General features: G+C 43.7%; 3 protein-coding genes across 3 annotated transcripts in view; 1 reads left to right on the top strand and 2 right to left on the bottom strand.

The window, feature by feature from the left end:
- LOC146980466 (endosome-associated-trafficking regulator 1-like) overlaps positions 1 to 12188 on the top strand; it is a 537750-nt gene that overhangs the window by 119894 nt on the left and 405668 nt on the right. The window lies entirely within an intron of this gene.
- On the bottom strand, positions 1868 to 3845 carry LOC146980480 (uncharacterized). Its single transcript, XM_085787900.1, has 4 exons — positions 3269 to 3845; positions 2670 to 2826; positions 2382 to 2540; positions 1868 to 2069 (listed from the first exon to the last, which is right to left on the bottom strand). The coding sequence occupies exons 1-4, from the start codon at positions 3843 to 3845 to the stop codon at positions 1868 to 1870; spliced, it is 1095 nt and encodes a 364-aa protein (XP_085644026.1).
- On the bottom strand, positions 9096 to 12147 carry LOC146980479 (protein NLRC3-like). The gene is made up of 7 exons (XM_085787899.1): positions 11900 to 12147; positions 11815 to 11831; positions 11731 to 11766; positions 9766 to 11563; positions 9478 to 9651; positions 9213 to 9386; positions 9096 to 9099 (listed from the first exon to the last, which is right to left on the bottom strand). The coding sequence occupies exons 1-7, from the start codon at positions 12145 to 12147 to the stop codon at positions 9096 to 9098; spliced, it is 2451 nt and encodes an 816-aa protein (XP_085644025.1).

Genomic DNA, 12188 nt, shown 5'->3' with positions numbered 1-12188 from the left:
TTGTAACATCAATCGTAGCAGTTAAAATATATATTTAAATTCATTGAGTAAAACCTTTGAGTCTACAATAAGTTTATTAGATAAAAAGTCAACTTACATGATTGTGATAAAGGCAGTTAAAGGCAATTTCAAGTAAGAGTAAAGGTAACTGTATTTTGTTTTCTTCTTTTCATAGCTCTTACGGTGTGTTTACATTGAAACGGTCCAAGGAATAAAACATTGTGAACCATCAGTTTGAGAGTTCCACCATCATTTAGCCGGGGATGCTACATGGAGGCTGGTATGTCTGGATGAACACTGAGCACAGAGAAGAAGGAGCTGGAGTCTTTATCTAGTGATGATACAGAGCAGGAGGAGACCAGGAGGAAACACTTCATCATGTCTTTTCTCCATGTCATGTCACTGCAGTGTGAGACACACACTTTCACTCTCTGACTCTCAAGCTGCACAAACACACGTCACAGCAAAGAAGATGAAGACACAACAGGTGGAGCTGACCAGCCCAGATATCCCACAATGCACCAGGAAAGGCACAGGTGAAGACACGTTTGTTGGAGCTCAGTGAAACAGAGAGTTTAGTGAGAAACACTGAGTGTGAACACAACTTGTGTTTGTCTGAAGAAAACTCCCCAGGAAGCTGAAGAATTAGGCCGTAAGGTCAACCCTGTTATCGTTTCATCTCGCTCCACCATCTGCGAACTACACGATCTTTAGTTGATAAAAAAGATAAAGTTATTTAGAGCTCACAGCAAAAAGTTCGTCACAAAAAATCCTGCCCGATCTTTACGGCGAGGCATTTTACACAGGACTAGTTTCTACTTGGCGTACTAACATTTTGGTCCGCGAGAGGTGGCACGGTCGTCACGTGACCTCGATAGACCAATAGGCTTGCTCCATTTGATAAACAGAAACAGCAACATGGCGGCCTCCCGTGTTTTATCAAACCTTACCTTTATAAACATAACTCGAAAAGTTATGGACGGATTTGGATGAAATTTTCAGGAAATGTCCGCGATGGGACCGGGAACAAAAAAAATAAAATTTGGGGGGACGGATCGCCGTGCAATAGATATGCCATATTCGCGACTGTAATAACGAGACAATAACACTCGCGCAGTTGTCAGCTGCAGTCTGTCATCAGAGGAGTGTGTGTGTATATTATTTGGAAAATGGTTTGAGTGAATAATTTCAACAAGAAAGGATGTGAACACTTGGATTCAGTATATAAAAAACCACACTGGCATTGATTAAAACTGCTATTTGAAGTTAATAAAAGTCATTAAAGTTTATGATTTAACAGTTATTTGTGTTCATTTGTATCCCTATTTTCAGAGGTTTCATTATATGGTGCTTTGGTATATATTTCATTACGTGGCTATTGTATATGAAATTATTATGTGATTATTTGCTCAGTGTCTAGTGCCCTGGGCACCAGTGCTGCTCAACACTCAAATATACAAATCAATCCATCCATCAATCAGTCATTTATTCACTCATAACAAAAAACACTAATCAACCATAAAAACAGTCCTAAAAACATATATACATACAGCATATAAAACAGCATAAGCATAAGAAATGAATGGTAGTATTAATGGTAAAAATAAGAATGCAATGCAATACAATCCTGAAAAACAAACAAACATCTACACGCAAAAACAACTAGGTCAAAATAAAAAGTTTCTTACAGGGAATCCTCTGCTCCCGTTATTTGCTGTTGCTCTTACAGCCACTCCCTTTACAACTGCAGTGTACTGCATGCATAACACTGTCGGGGGCTGGATTCCTCGTCATCCATGTGATGTTAAGCTGTTCCTCTTCCAGATGCCATCCATGTCCAGTGGGTGATGGAGCACTTATCTTTTTTTTAAAACAGGCCCGCACTGTCTGTCTGACTATACTCACTAGACTGTGTGGTGTCTCCACCTGATGGATAAGGTAGCATGTCCAAGAGTGTTTCTGTCGACAAATTTTCAGCAAAAACAAGTTCAGAGACGTTGCGCTTTGAAGGGGTGTGAAACACTAGCTGAGGGAAATCCAGGCTCAGCCTCCTCTTCAGTATATCCTGTCTGCAACACAACAAACAGCAAAAATTAAGGGTCATCGGAGTACCATCTAAAGCATAGGCTAAAGGTGGGCTTCATTACAGTTGGGGCTGTTTCACAAATCAACACAGAGTGGTGGGGCAGATACAAAACATTACAGGCTGGAGCCAATCTATAGATGCCCAGGAAAAGTACAGATCACTAACAACACTATCAGCTGTTTTACTTGTTGACAAATTGTACATGTCTGTGCGGACAGCAAGCTGGTCACACACATTCTGTGGTTAAAATGGTCTTGCATGTGACAAATAATTGCTTAAATTGTTTTTCAATTACCTGTATTTTGAAGCATCAAGACCTTCGTTTGTCTTCACCAGTTCTATGAAGGTCTTCCTCAGCTGGCCCATTCTCAGCACCTCCTGGTTGATAAGCAGCCTTTGACGGATGATCCTCTCACAGAAAATCTTATAACTGGCATCAAACGTTGGCTCATTCCTAAAAAAAACCCAAAACAAAACACACAATTTGGAAGAATGAAAATAAGCGTTATGATTGTGTTCACGTACATAAGAAATAAAACACAATGTACAGTGTTTATTTATGTAAAGTTAATAAATGACTTACTGTTCTTTCTCTGGTCTGGCAGGCTCAATCAAAAACCTGGTGTACTGTTGGTAACAGCTCTTGTGGTACTGCACCTCCAGAGCTACACAGTCTTTGTCTTTGATGTGAATAAGAATGGAATCGTCCTCCTTTAACTCAGCAGCTTTCTGCAACTTGCCTTGTAGAAACAATAGATAGATATGCTTTATTAATCCCGAAGGAAATTAAGGTATCCTGTATTATTTATTTATTTTATTTATTTATTTGGTTCATTTCGGGCATGTCAATTAGTCATCATCATCACACATCATCTTAATCCAATAATACAATACACATGACCGAAAGGGAAAGCGGGAGAAGCAAAAGCTTATCTAGTCCCGCCCCCAATATTAAGTATCATATTGGGGTATCATATTAACATCAAGACACACAGGCACATGACATATATACAAACATATATATTACTCCAACACAAATGAAGATATAATTGTGTGCAGTGTAGTTTATTGTACAGTGCAGTTCAGCTATGGCATGTTGCGTGTTCAGGAGCAGTGTTGATAATGTTAGTCATTCAACTAGTGTGTTTGTGTGTGGTGGGGGATGAGATGCATTTTGCTTACCTGCTGTTAATGTTTCTGCTTTTGACAGAGCTTCCCTTTGTCGTCTGCCAGCTTTGACAATGTATTTGCCGCTTTTCTTGCATATTATGCACAGGGCAGAAAGGACGGGGCCAGAGCCCGAGACGGGAAATGTTGACCTGGATCTCAGTTTTATTGGAGTCGTCCCGCTCGATGTTGATGGGATAGCCTCGCTTCTTGTGCGGTCTTCCGTAACGTTTCCTGTTTCTCTCTCACGCGCAAGACGCCTTTCCACTTTTGAAATTGCACTATTGTCAATATACCTTCGGTAGCATGTCGGATGAAAAGCAGCGTCCACGGGAATACTTTCAAACTCCAAATCAAGGCAGTGTTTGTGGTTTTCAGCTACGTCTCGGTACTCTCCGGCCAACTCGAGCCACCGTCGTAGGCTATTTCTGTAAGTATTCCACCGTGCAGTTGTGAAATCTTGGACTTTTTCATGCTTGATAGAAGCTATGTGCATATAGCACCGCTTATGTCGTTTATGTTTTCCATCACTTTCTTCTGATGACTTCTCTTCGCCTTCGGAAGTGCTTGTTGACGAGTCGCGGGCCGCCATGTTGCTGTTTCTGTTTATCAAATGGAGCAAGCCTATTGGTCTATCGAGGTCACGTGACGACCGTGCCACCTCTCGCGGACCAAAATGTTAATACGCCAGGTAGAAACTAGTCCTGTGTAAAATGCCTCGCCGTAAAGATCGGGCAGGATTTTTTGCGACGAACTTTTTGCTGTGAGCTCTAAATAACTTTATCTTTTTTATCAACTGAAGATCGTGTAGTTCGCAGACGGTGGAGCGGAATTCAATTTCTGAAAGACTTTTCGTGGTTGACCTTACGGCCTAAATGAGGCTGTGAGCAGGTTTCCACAGGAGCCACAGCCAAGGGCGTCAGTTTACTTTGAAAAGTGGTGGGGACAATGACCATATGCAACCCCCCCCCCCCCCCCCCTCCCCTGGACCCGATGGGGCTGGACTCACGGCCATTTTGTTTTTTTTAATTCTCCGCTGGACGGTTATAGAGAGGAAAAACACAGAATATACAATATATGTCCAAAAGACTTTGTCCCGTCGTCACGACGTGAGTGAGGATCGGATGCACTGCATGAAAAGTGGGATTTTCGACAGTTAGCGGCACTGTAAATTGTCGTGGAAGTTCAGGTTTGCGACTGCATACGACAATTTGCAGGAAACACCAACAACTGTCGGGAATTGTCGGGAATTGTCAGAAATTGCCGTGGGCTTTGCTGGGCAGTTTCCCCCCCATCACCCCCCTCTCCCTAATTCAAGGGAAGGCTTTAACATGTAAATGATCATGCTGTGAGCTATACAAATGCAAATCAATGTAGCTTGGTAGCAGGGGGAGTGTTATTCCAGGTAAGATTTTTCTAAAAGGTATTAACTTCATTTTAATCCTTATAAAACCCACTGTCAATTTAAAACATCCAAAAAAAGTTTTTATGCATTTGAATTTTAACATTTGGTCAATACTGAGAAGTAGGCTGGTGTATTAGGGCCATATGTAAAAAACAAAAACAAAAACAAAAACAAAATATTTTAAAAGAAATATATTCTGAGAAAACACAAACAAATTGACTTTAATCATCATCTAAATAGGTTTTTAAAAATTATGTAAAATCTACTACAATGTTATGTAGAAAAGATTAATACAACAACCACAACAGTGAAAAGCAACCACATTTTAACTAGACAATTTAAATGGGACACTATTTCCCAGGACTTTTCCCAGGTTTGTCTAAATGAATACAACTTTGAACATATTAGGCTACGTTTGGAATGAGTGTTGAGAGATGGGCAAACCACATCTCGCAAGTTCTTCCATATAACAATGAACTCCCCTGTGATTGGAGGACCCGACGAGACTCCGGGTCCTCATCCAATCACGTGAGGTCGTGGGCAGGACTAACACGGAAGTACTTGCAAGGCGTAAACAGACTTCTCTCACAACGTTTTCTAACTTTGCTGATTCGTTGACTACAATGGCTGAGCGGCGTCTTAACTTCGCCCCCCCCTCAACTCCTCTGCATGGACGCGAACACCTTTCCACAGCAAGTCGGCACACCGACGAGAGGAGAGTGCTTTTGAACGCTGTTAGTGGGCTGTCTCGTCAGATAACTACCGCCGACTCGGACTGACTGCCTTCATGCCTTGGAGATGAAAAACAGGCCAGAGGAGCCCAACTCTAAGAGGAAAAGACGGATGCAATCCCCAAATTGCGGTAAGAATATGTTCGGTGCCTGCTTGCTAAGCTAATAGTAAAGCTTTCTTTCCGTAGCCCAAGCTAAAAGTAGCCTGAACCAGTGTGTTGCTTTATCAAAGTGTGTTTCTGTGTATTTACAGGATGCAGTACGCCGTCTTCACAACTCTGAGGCAACTTGGAGGAGCTACAAACCAGAGCAAGGGTAAGATTTAAAGAATAGGCTATGTGTTCATTCTGCTGCATGAGGAAAAACGTAAAACAGATACTCATCTTAACCGTACATTTTGTTTTCACAGACTGACCTCGTGACCACTGTGCCTGATGCCGATAAAGACACTATTGTGTGTAAGTAACGTTTACTACTTTCTGCTTACTGTTGAATGTAAGGGGATGCATGTTAATGCTGTGCTTAAGTGTTACTGTCTTATACTTGCAGCGCAGGCGGAAGCTGTGAAAAGTTCTCTGGAGCTCTACAACCTCACATTCAGGGGCAAATCCTGAATACAGGGCAACACACCACAGATGTTTACAACTTGGACAAAATTAAAAAAGAATGTCATCTGTTACCTACATCCCAGACGCAGCAAACAGAGCTGTGCCATAGGATCATGGAGGAGACTGCTGTGTGTTGTGTTTTGTGCTATGTAGCTATACATACATTTTTTATTATTATTTATGCCAATAAAGCTCTTTCTGTGAATAAACATGTTGCTGGCAATTTTCGTTTGCTCAATAAATTCATGTCCATAGGATAACAATGTGTGTGTGTGTATATTTCAACCAATTAGGAGTGATTTTTCTAAGTATATATAGGAACCAATCACAAGTCATTTTTCTAGTTTAAAAGTATACATATCAACCAATCGCAAGTCATTTTTCTAGTTTAAAAGTATATATCAACCAATCACGAGTCTTTTTTCTAGTTTAAAAGTATATATCAACCAATCACGAGTCATTTTCCTAGTTTAAAAGTATATATATCAACCAATCACAAGTCTTTTTTCTAGTTTAAAAGTATACATATCAACCAATCACAAGTCGTTTTTCTAGTTTAAAAGTATATATATCAACCAATCATGAGTCATTTTTCTGGTTTAAGAGTAGCGGTTTCAACCAAGACTGAGTGAGGCCATTCAAGCCCCGCCTGGCTGCTGCTGTTCATATGCTGATTAGAGCCATTAACACCTTCTGACCAGGCGCTGTTTCGCCGCTATTCATATGCTAATTAGCCCCTTGCAGAAACTGCATGCACCGCTTTGCATGCTGTTTAACGTGAGCAGTATCCCCCCCGCCCCGCCCCGACCCGCCCCGCCCCGCCCCGCCCCCCCTGCCTGTTTGGTGATTTTGGCCGCCGCATTGATTAAAGCTTGTGTACATCGGGGCCGTTCAGATGTAACGTCTTTTCCGCACATTACCTTCAAGGTAGACGCGCGTCATGCACGCCAAGGCGACACCGTAGCAGCGCACATTCGGTGCGATGCGCTTTTTTTCCGTGCACGTTCGACCTGCTTCTTCCTCCGGTACACGGTCTCGGGCTGTGTCTCTCCTACCGTTTCACACGGAGCTCTGCCCCAGGTGAAGGAAGCCCTTAGGTGGTACGTGGCCTCCGAGGCTACCGCGGAGCTATCAAAAAAAAAAACCGCTTGTCGCGGTGAGAACAGCTGACATGTGGTCACAGTCTCACAGTGCAACATTCATATAAACTTCAACCTCAAAGCTCCCTGTCTGACCTGTCCCTGAACATCACACAGGGGCAACATGGAGCTGCTTGTGTGACAGGTTGTTGAGGAAAAATGTTTGGTGTTTTTACTGTTCTCAAATATAAAAATGGGTCATGTTGGACCCTCAGCATTATTTAAGGCTTAAACAGCCTGCTACAACATTTTTCATTGTGCTCCTAAAAAATCTTAGTGTAGAGCCCTGTATGTAATGTTCAGCTTTTTATACTGAGGGAAATATAGGTTCACTGCTCATCAATACCCCCACCGCTGGGCCACATGCACACACATACAGCGTAAAACTAAAAACTAATATTGGTTGTAATAAATATTCTATTTTCTCACACATATTTGCATTGTTTGTCTTTCCTGATTTTTGTTAAGGCAAAGAGCCAGTTAAAACATTAAAAATTAGTCTACAGGGTTAGGATTATAGGCTAAATCTACTTTATTTGTTTGAAAATGATATTTTCACCAAAGCTACAAAATTTTTATTGTGCTACTAAATTTTTCAGCATGGTAGCACAGTGCTACTTGGAAAAAAGCTTAGCGTCAAGCCCTAGTTCACAGGGGACGAAAATCCCACTTTTCATGCTGTGATGGTGGCTCAGGTTTAGTGATGAGGAACTGTCACTGTCAGCAGCTGCTCCAAACAGACACGTTACAAACTTTATTGTGAAGGGACAGATTAGATGTTGATTTCGTTAACAGTGACTTTGCACCCGAACAGGGGCGGGGTTAGGGGATGGCTACTTGGGCTCAAGCCCCGGATGTTTTTGCCAAAGCCCCGAATGTTTTACAGTACGGGCAAAAAAAATCTCAACGCAGTTTATGTCAGTCTCCCTCCACTGACCGCACCAGTCTGAAGTGCAGCCTCATGGACGTCGGAACTGTTTATTGAGAGGGGGGGGGGGGACGCACACTTATCAGTGATTATGTGATCTGAAGTTACTTTATAATAGCATACCGCATTTCATCAAATAATGGCCGGTATTCAATCATTACACGAACGAAAAAAAGGCCGGCCCTAAATACAAGAAAAACAAACAAACAAACAAAAAAACTCATGTGTGGACGTCTGTGAAGACTGACGGGAATGAAGCCTCGTCCTCTGCTTCAGAGAGGGACAGCTTTCCACTGGGTCTCTGCTCTGTGTCCGGAGCATGGATATATTATAGATTCATGGACCGAAGATGGACCGCAGGGCACGCTGTAAAAATGCGACTTGAATGGGATTGAAGCGATACAGCGTAACGGAGACAGAGACTCAGGTCTGACAGCGCAGCGAGGAGAAAAGCACGTGAAGAAGATGAAGATGAGCTAATGAACGATGAGCTTGGTCGCTGTGTGTAAAAATAAAAGGAGGGATTTAGAAATAAAGGCTTCCCTCAGATAATAGCCTGCCTCCCATAGGCCGTTGGTCATAGCCTACATCACACTGAGCTGTCAGATGCAGCCTGACTCCACTATGACAGGCGCCAGGCTGCTGTATGGAGCCAGGCTGCTGCATATCACATAGATCTATGCATTATATGAGATACAGTAGTACTCACAAAAAGTTAGGGATGTTTGGCTTTTGGGTTAAATTTCAGAATGCACCTAAAATGCACTATAACCTTTACAGGTGAATTTAATTTAAGACACTGAAGTCATCAGGAGGAGAAACTCCTGATCCCAGTAGTTCATCACTGTGACTGATGAAAGCTGCACAGCTCATGTTTGAAACACTCTGAGATTTTGGCTTCAGTATAAACTGTGTTGGGACGAGTCAGACTGGGACAGAGGACGTCAGTGGAGTGGGCGGAGCTTCACTGTGGCCTACACCACCTCTGGATATGGTCTGAGTGATGGGATCTGATGTTATCAATGCATCAATCACCTGAGACAGATGTTAATACCAGGTGTGACCAGGTGTGAACGGGGCCATAGAAAATGTTCCAGCTCTTCCTCCTCTATCAGACAGTGTGTGTGGCTGCAGCAGCCTCTCCATACCTGAGAGAGTCCAGTCTCCAGTCTGGATCATTCAGTCTGTCTGACAGCAGCTTCACTCCTGAGGCTCCTGGATGGTTGTAGCTCAGGTCCAGCTCTCTCAGATGGGAGGGGTTGGAGCTCAGAGCTGAGGCCAGAGAAGCACAGCCTTCCTCTGTGACCAGACATCCAGACAGACTGAACACACACAACAACACACATGAACCCTCTGTCAACACCTGCTGCTGTGTTCAAATGTCATCAGATAAACAGCTGGATGGATCCTCACCTGAGAGTCTCCAGTCTACAGTGTGGACTCTCCAGTCCACCAGACAGCAGCTTCACTCCTGAGTCCTGCAGGTTGTTGTTACTCAGGTCCAGGTGTCTCAGACTAGAGGACTGGGAGCTGAGGACTGAGGACAGAGCTTCACAGCTTCTCTCTGAGAGGTTACAGCCGCTCAGTCTGAAGAGATGATCATGAGGAATTAAAGAAGAAAGGGATTTATTTTCTGTCCTGTTGAAAAGACAGAAGTGTTTTTATACAATGATGAATAAATCCAACTATCTCTACACTTACAGAGCTTTGTTAGAGGCTTTGACCACTGGCAGCAGCCTCAGAAGAGTCTCCTCTGAAGCAGAGTATTTCTTCAGATCAAACTCGTCCAGATCTTCTTCTGATGACAGTAAGATGAAGACCAGAGCCGACCATTGAGCAGGAGACAGTTTATCTGTGGAGAGACGTCCTGATCTCAGGGATTGTTGGATCTCCCCCACTAGAGAACGATCATTGAGTTCATTCAGACAATGGAACAGGTTGATGCTTTTCTCTGCAGAGGGAGTCTCTTCAATCTTCTTCTTGATGTACTGGACTGTTTTCTGATTTGACCGTGAGTCGCTTCTTGTCTGTGTCATCAGACCTTGTAGGAGAGTCTGATTGGTCTCCAGTGAAAGACCCAGGAGGAAGCGGAGGAACAAGTCCAGGTGTCCATTTGGACTCTGTAAGGCCTTGTCCACAGCACTCTGGTAGAAATGTGATGATTTGTCTCTGAACAGTTTAAAAAGTTTAAAGTTTAATTTCTTTCCCGACATCAGGTTGACTCCAGAGTTGATGAAGGTCAGATGGACATGAAGAGCAGCCAGAAACTCCTGAACACTCAGATGGACGAAGCAGAACACCTTGGCCGCCTGGTAGAGGCGTTTCTCCAATCTAAAGATCTGTGTGAACACTCCTGAGTACACTGAGGCTGCTCTGATATCGATGCCACACTCTGGCAGGTCTGATTCATAGAAGATCAGGTTTCCTTTCTGCAGCTGCTTAAAAGCCAGTTTTCCCAGAGACTTGATCATCTTCCTGCTCTCTGGACTCCAGTGTGGATCTGTCTCAGCTCCTCCATCATACTTGACCTTCTTCAGTTTCAGATGAACCACCAGGAAGTGGATGTACATCTCAGTCAGGGTCTTGGGCAGCTCTCCTCCCTCTCTGGTCTCCAACAGCTCCTCCAGAACTGTAGCAGTGATCCAGCAGAAGACTGGGATGTGGCACATGATGTGGAGGCTTCGTGATGTCTTGATGTGGGAGATGATCTCTCTGGCCTGCTGCTCATCTCTGAACCTCTTCCTGAAGTACTCCTCCTTCTGTGGGTCAGTGAACCCTCTGACCTCTGTCACCATGTCAACACACTGAGGAGGGATCTGATTGGCTGCTGCAGGTCGTGTGGTTATCCAGAGACGAGCAGAGGGAAGCAGCTTCCCCCTGATGAGGTTTATCAGCAGCACGTTGACTGAGGTGGACTCTGTCACATCAGTCAGGATCTCAGTGTTGTGGAAGTCCAGAGGAAGTCGACACTCGTCCAGACCGTCAAAGATGAAGACGACCTGGAACTGATCAAAGCTGCAGATTCCTGCTTCTTTGGTTTCAGAGAAGAAGTGATGAACAAGTTCCACCAAGCTGAACTTTTCCTCTTTCAGCACATTCAGCTCTCTGAAGGTGAAGGGAAATGTTAAGTGTATGTCCTGGTTGGTTTTGCCTTCAGCCCAGTCCAGAGTGAACTTCTGTGTTAAGACTGTTTTCCCAATGCCAGCCACTCCCTTTGTCATCACTCTTCTGATTGGTCGGTCTCTTCCAGTTGAGGCTTTAAAGATGTCTTCTTGTCTGATGGTTGTTTCTGGTCTGTCTGGTTTCCTGGACGCTGTTTCAATCTGTCTGACCTCATGTTCATCATTGACCTCTCCAGTCCCTCCCTGTGCGATGTAGAGCTCTGTGTAGATCTGGTTCAGAAGGGTTTGGTGTCCTGCTATAGCGATGCCCTCAAACACACACTGGAACTTCTCCTTCAGGTTGTCTTTGAGTTTAGGCTGGCATTTGTGAAGAGCTTCTGAATGAATAAACAGATAATAGGACAATAAGGTAAAGGTCCTTGTAACAACAGGTCACAGTAAATGAATCTAAACACAGAAATATTTGGATCTAAATTCATGTAGTCATGGTGATGACTACAACCATGAAATGTGACATCCCCTCACAAAAGGTGTTGAACTTCACCTGCTGCTGCTGCTGCTGCTGCTGACGGATCTTGCCCTGTTGGAGGAAAGGGAATCATTAATCATGAGGAGTAGCAGGACCAACCCAGTTGACTTTGTCCTCTGTGTGGAAATAGTTACAAAGCCAAGATATTTAACAAAGGTAAAACCCTAGCTGCACTTCCCATGACTGACCTTCATTAATTCCCATCGTCTTCAGAATGAACCTCGCCACCTGCAGAACTTTGTCAGTAGTGTGCATGCCGACCATCAAGTCCACCATGTCCACTCTGCTTGCATCCTCCAGCTCACACTTTGGGATGGCAGGGGAACCATCCAGTAATTTAGCATCCTGCAGGTACCACTGGAAGCGTTTCAGCTCCTCTTTCCCCAAATTCTTCAAAATCTGCAGCAGCTGCTCCTTCACAGACGTCGCCATCTTTGTTGCCTGACAGAACCAGATCAGTGACACTGTTTCAC

This window comes from Trachurus japonicus, chromosome 9 (genome assembly GCF_045865225.1).
Source record: "Trachurus japonicus isolate A0001 chromosome 9, Traja_1.0".
Lineage (NCBI taxonomy): Eukaryota > Metazoa > Chordata > Actinopteri > Carangiformes > Carangidae > Trachurus > Trachurus japonicus.
Note: the sequence above shows the minus strand (reverse complement) of the source record. Positions and strands in the feature narration are given on the sequence as shown.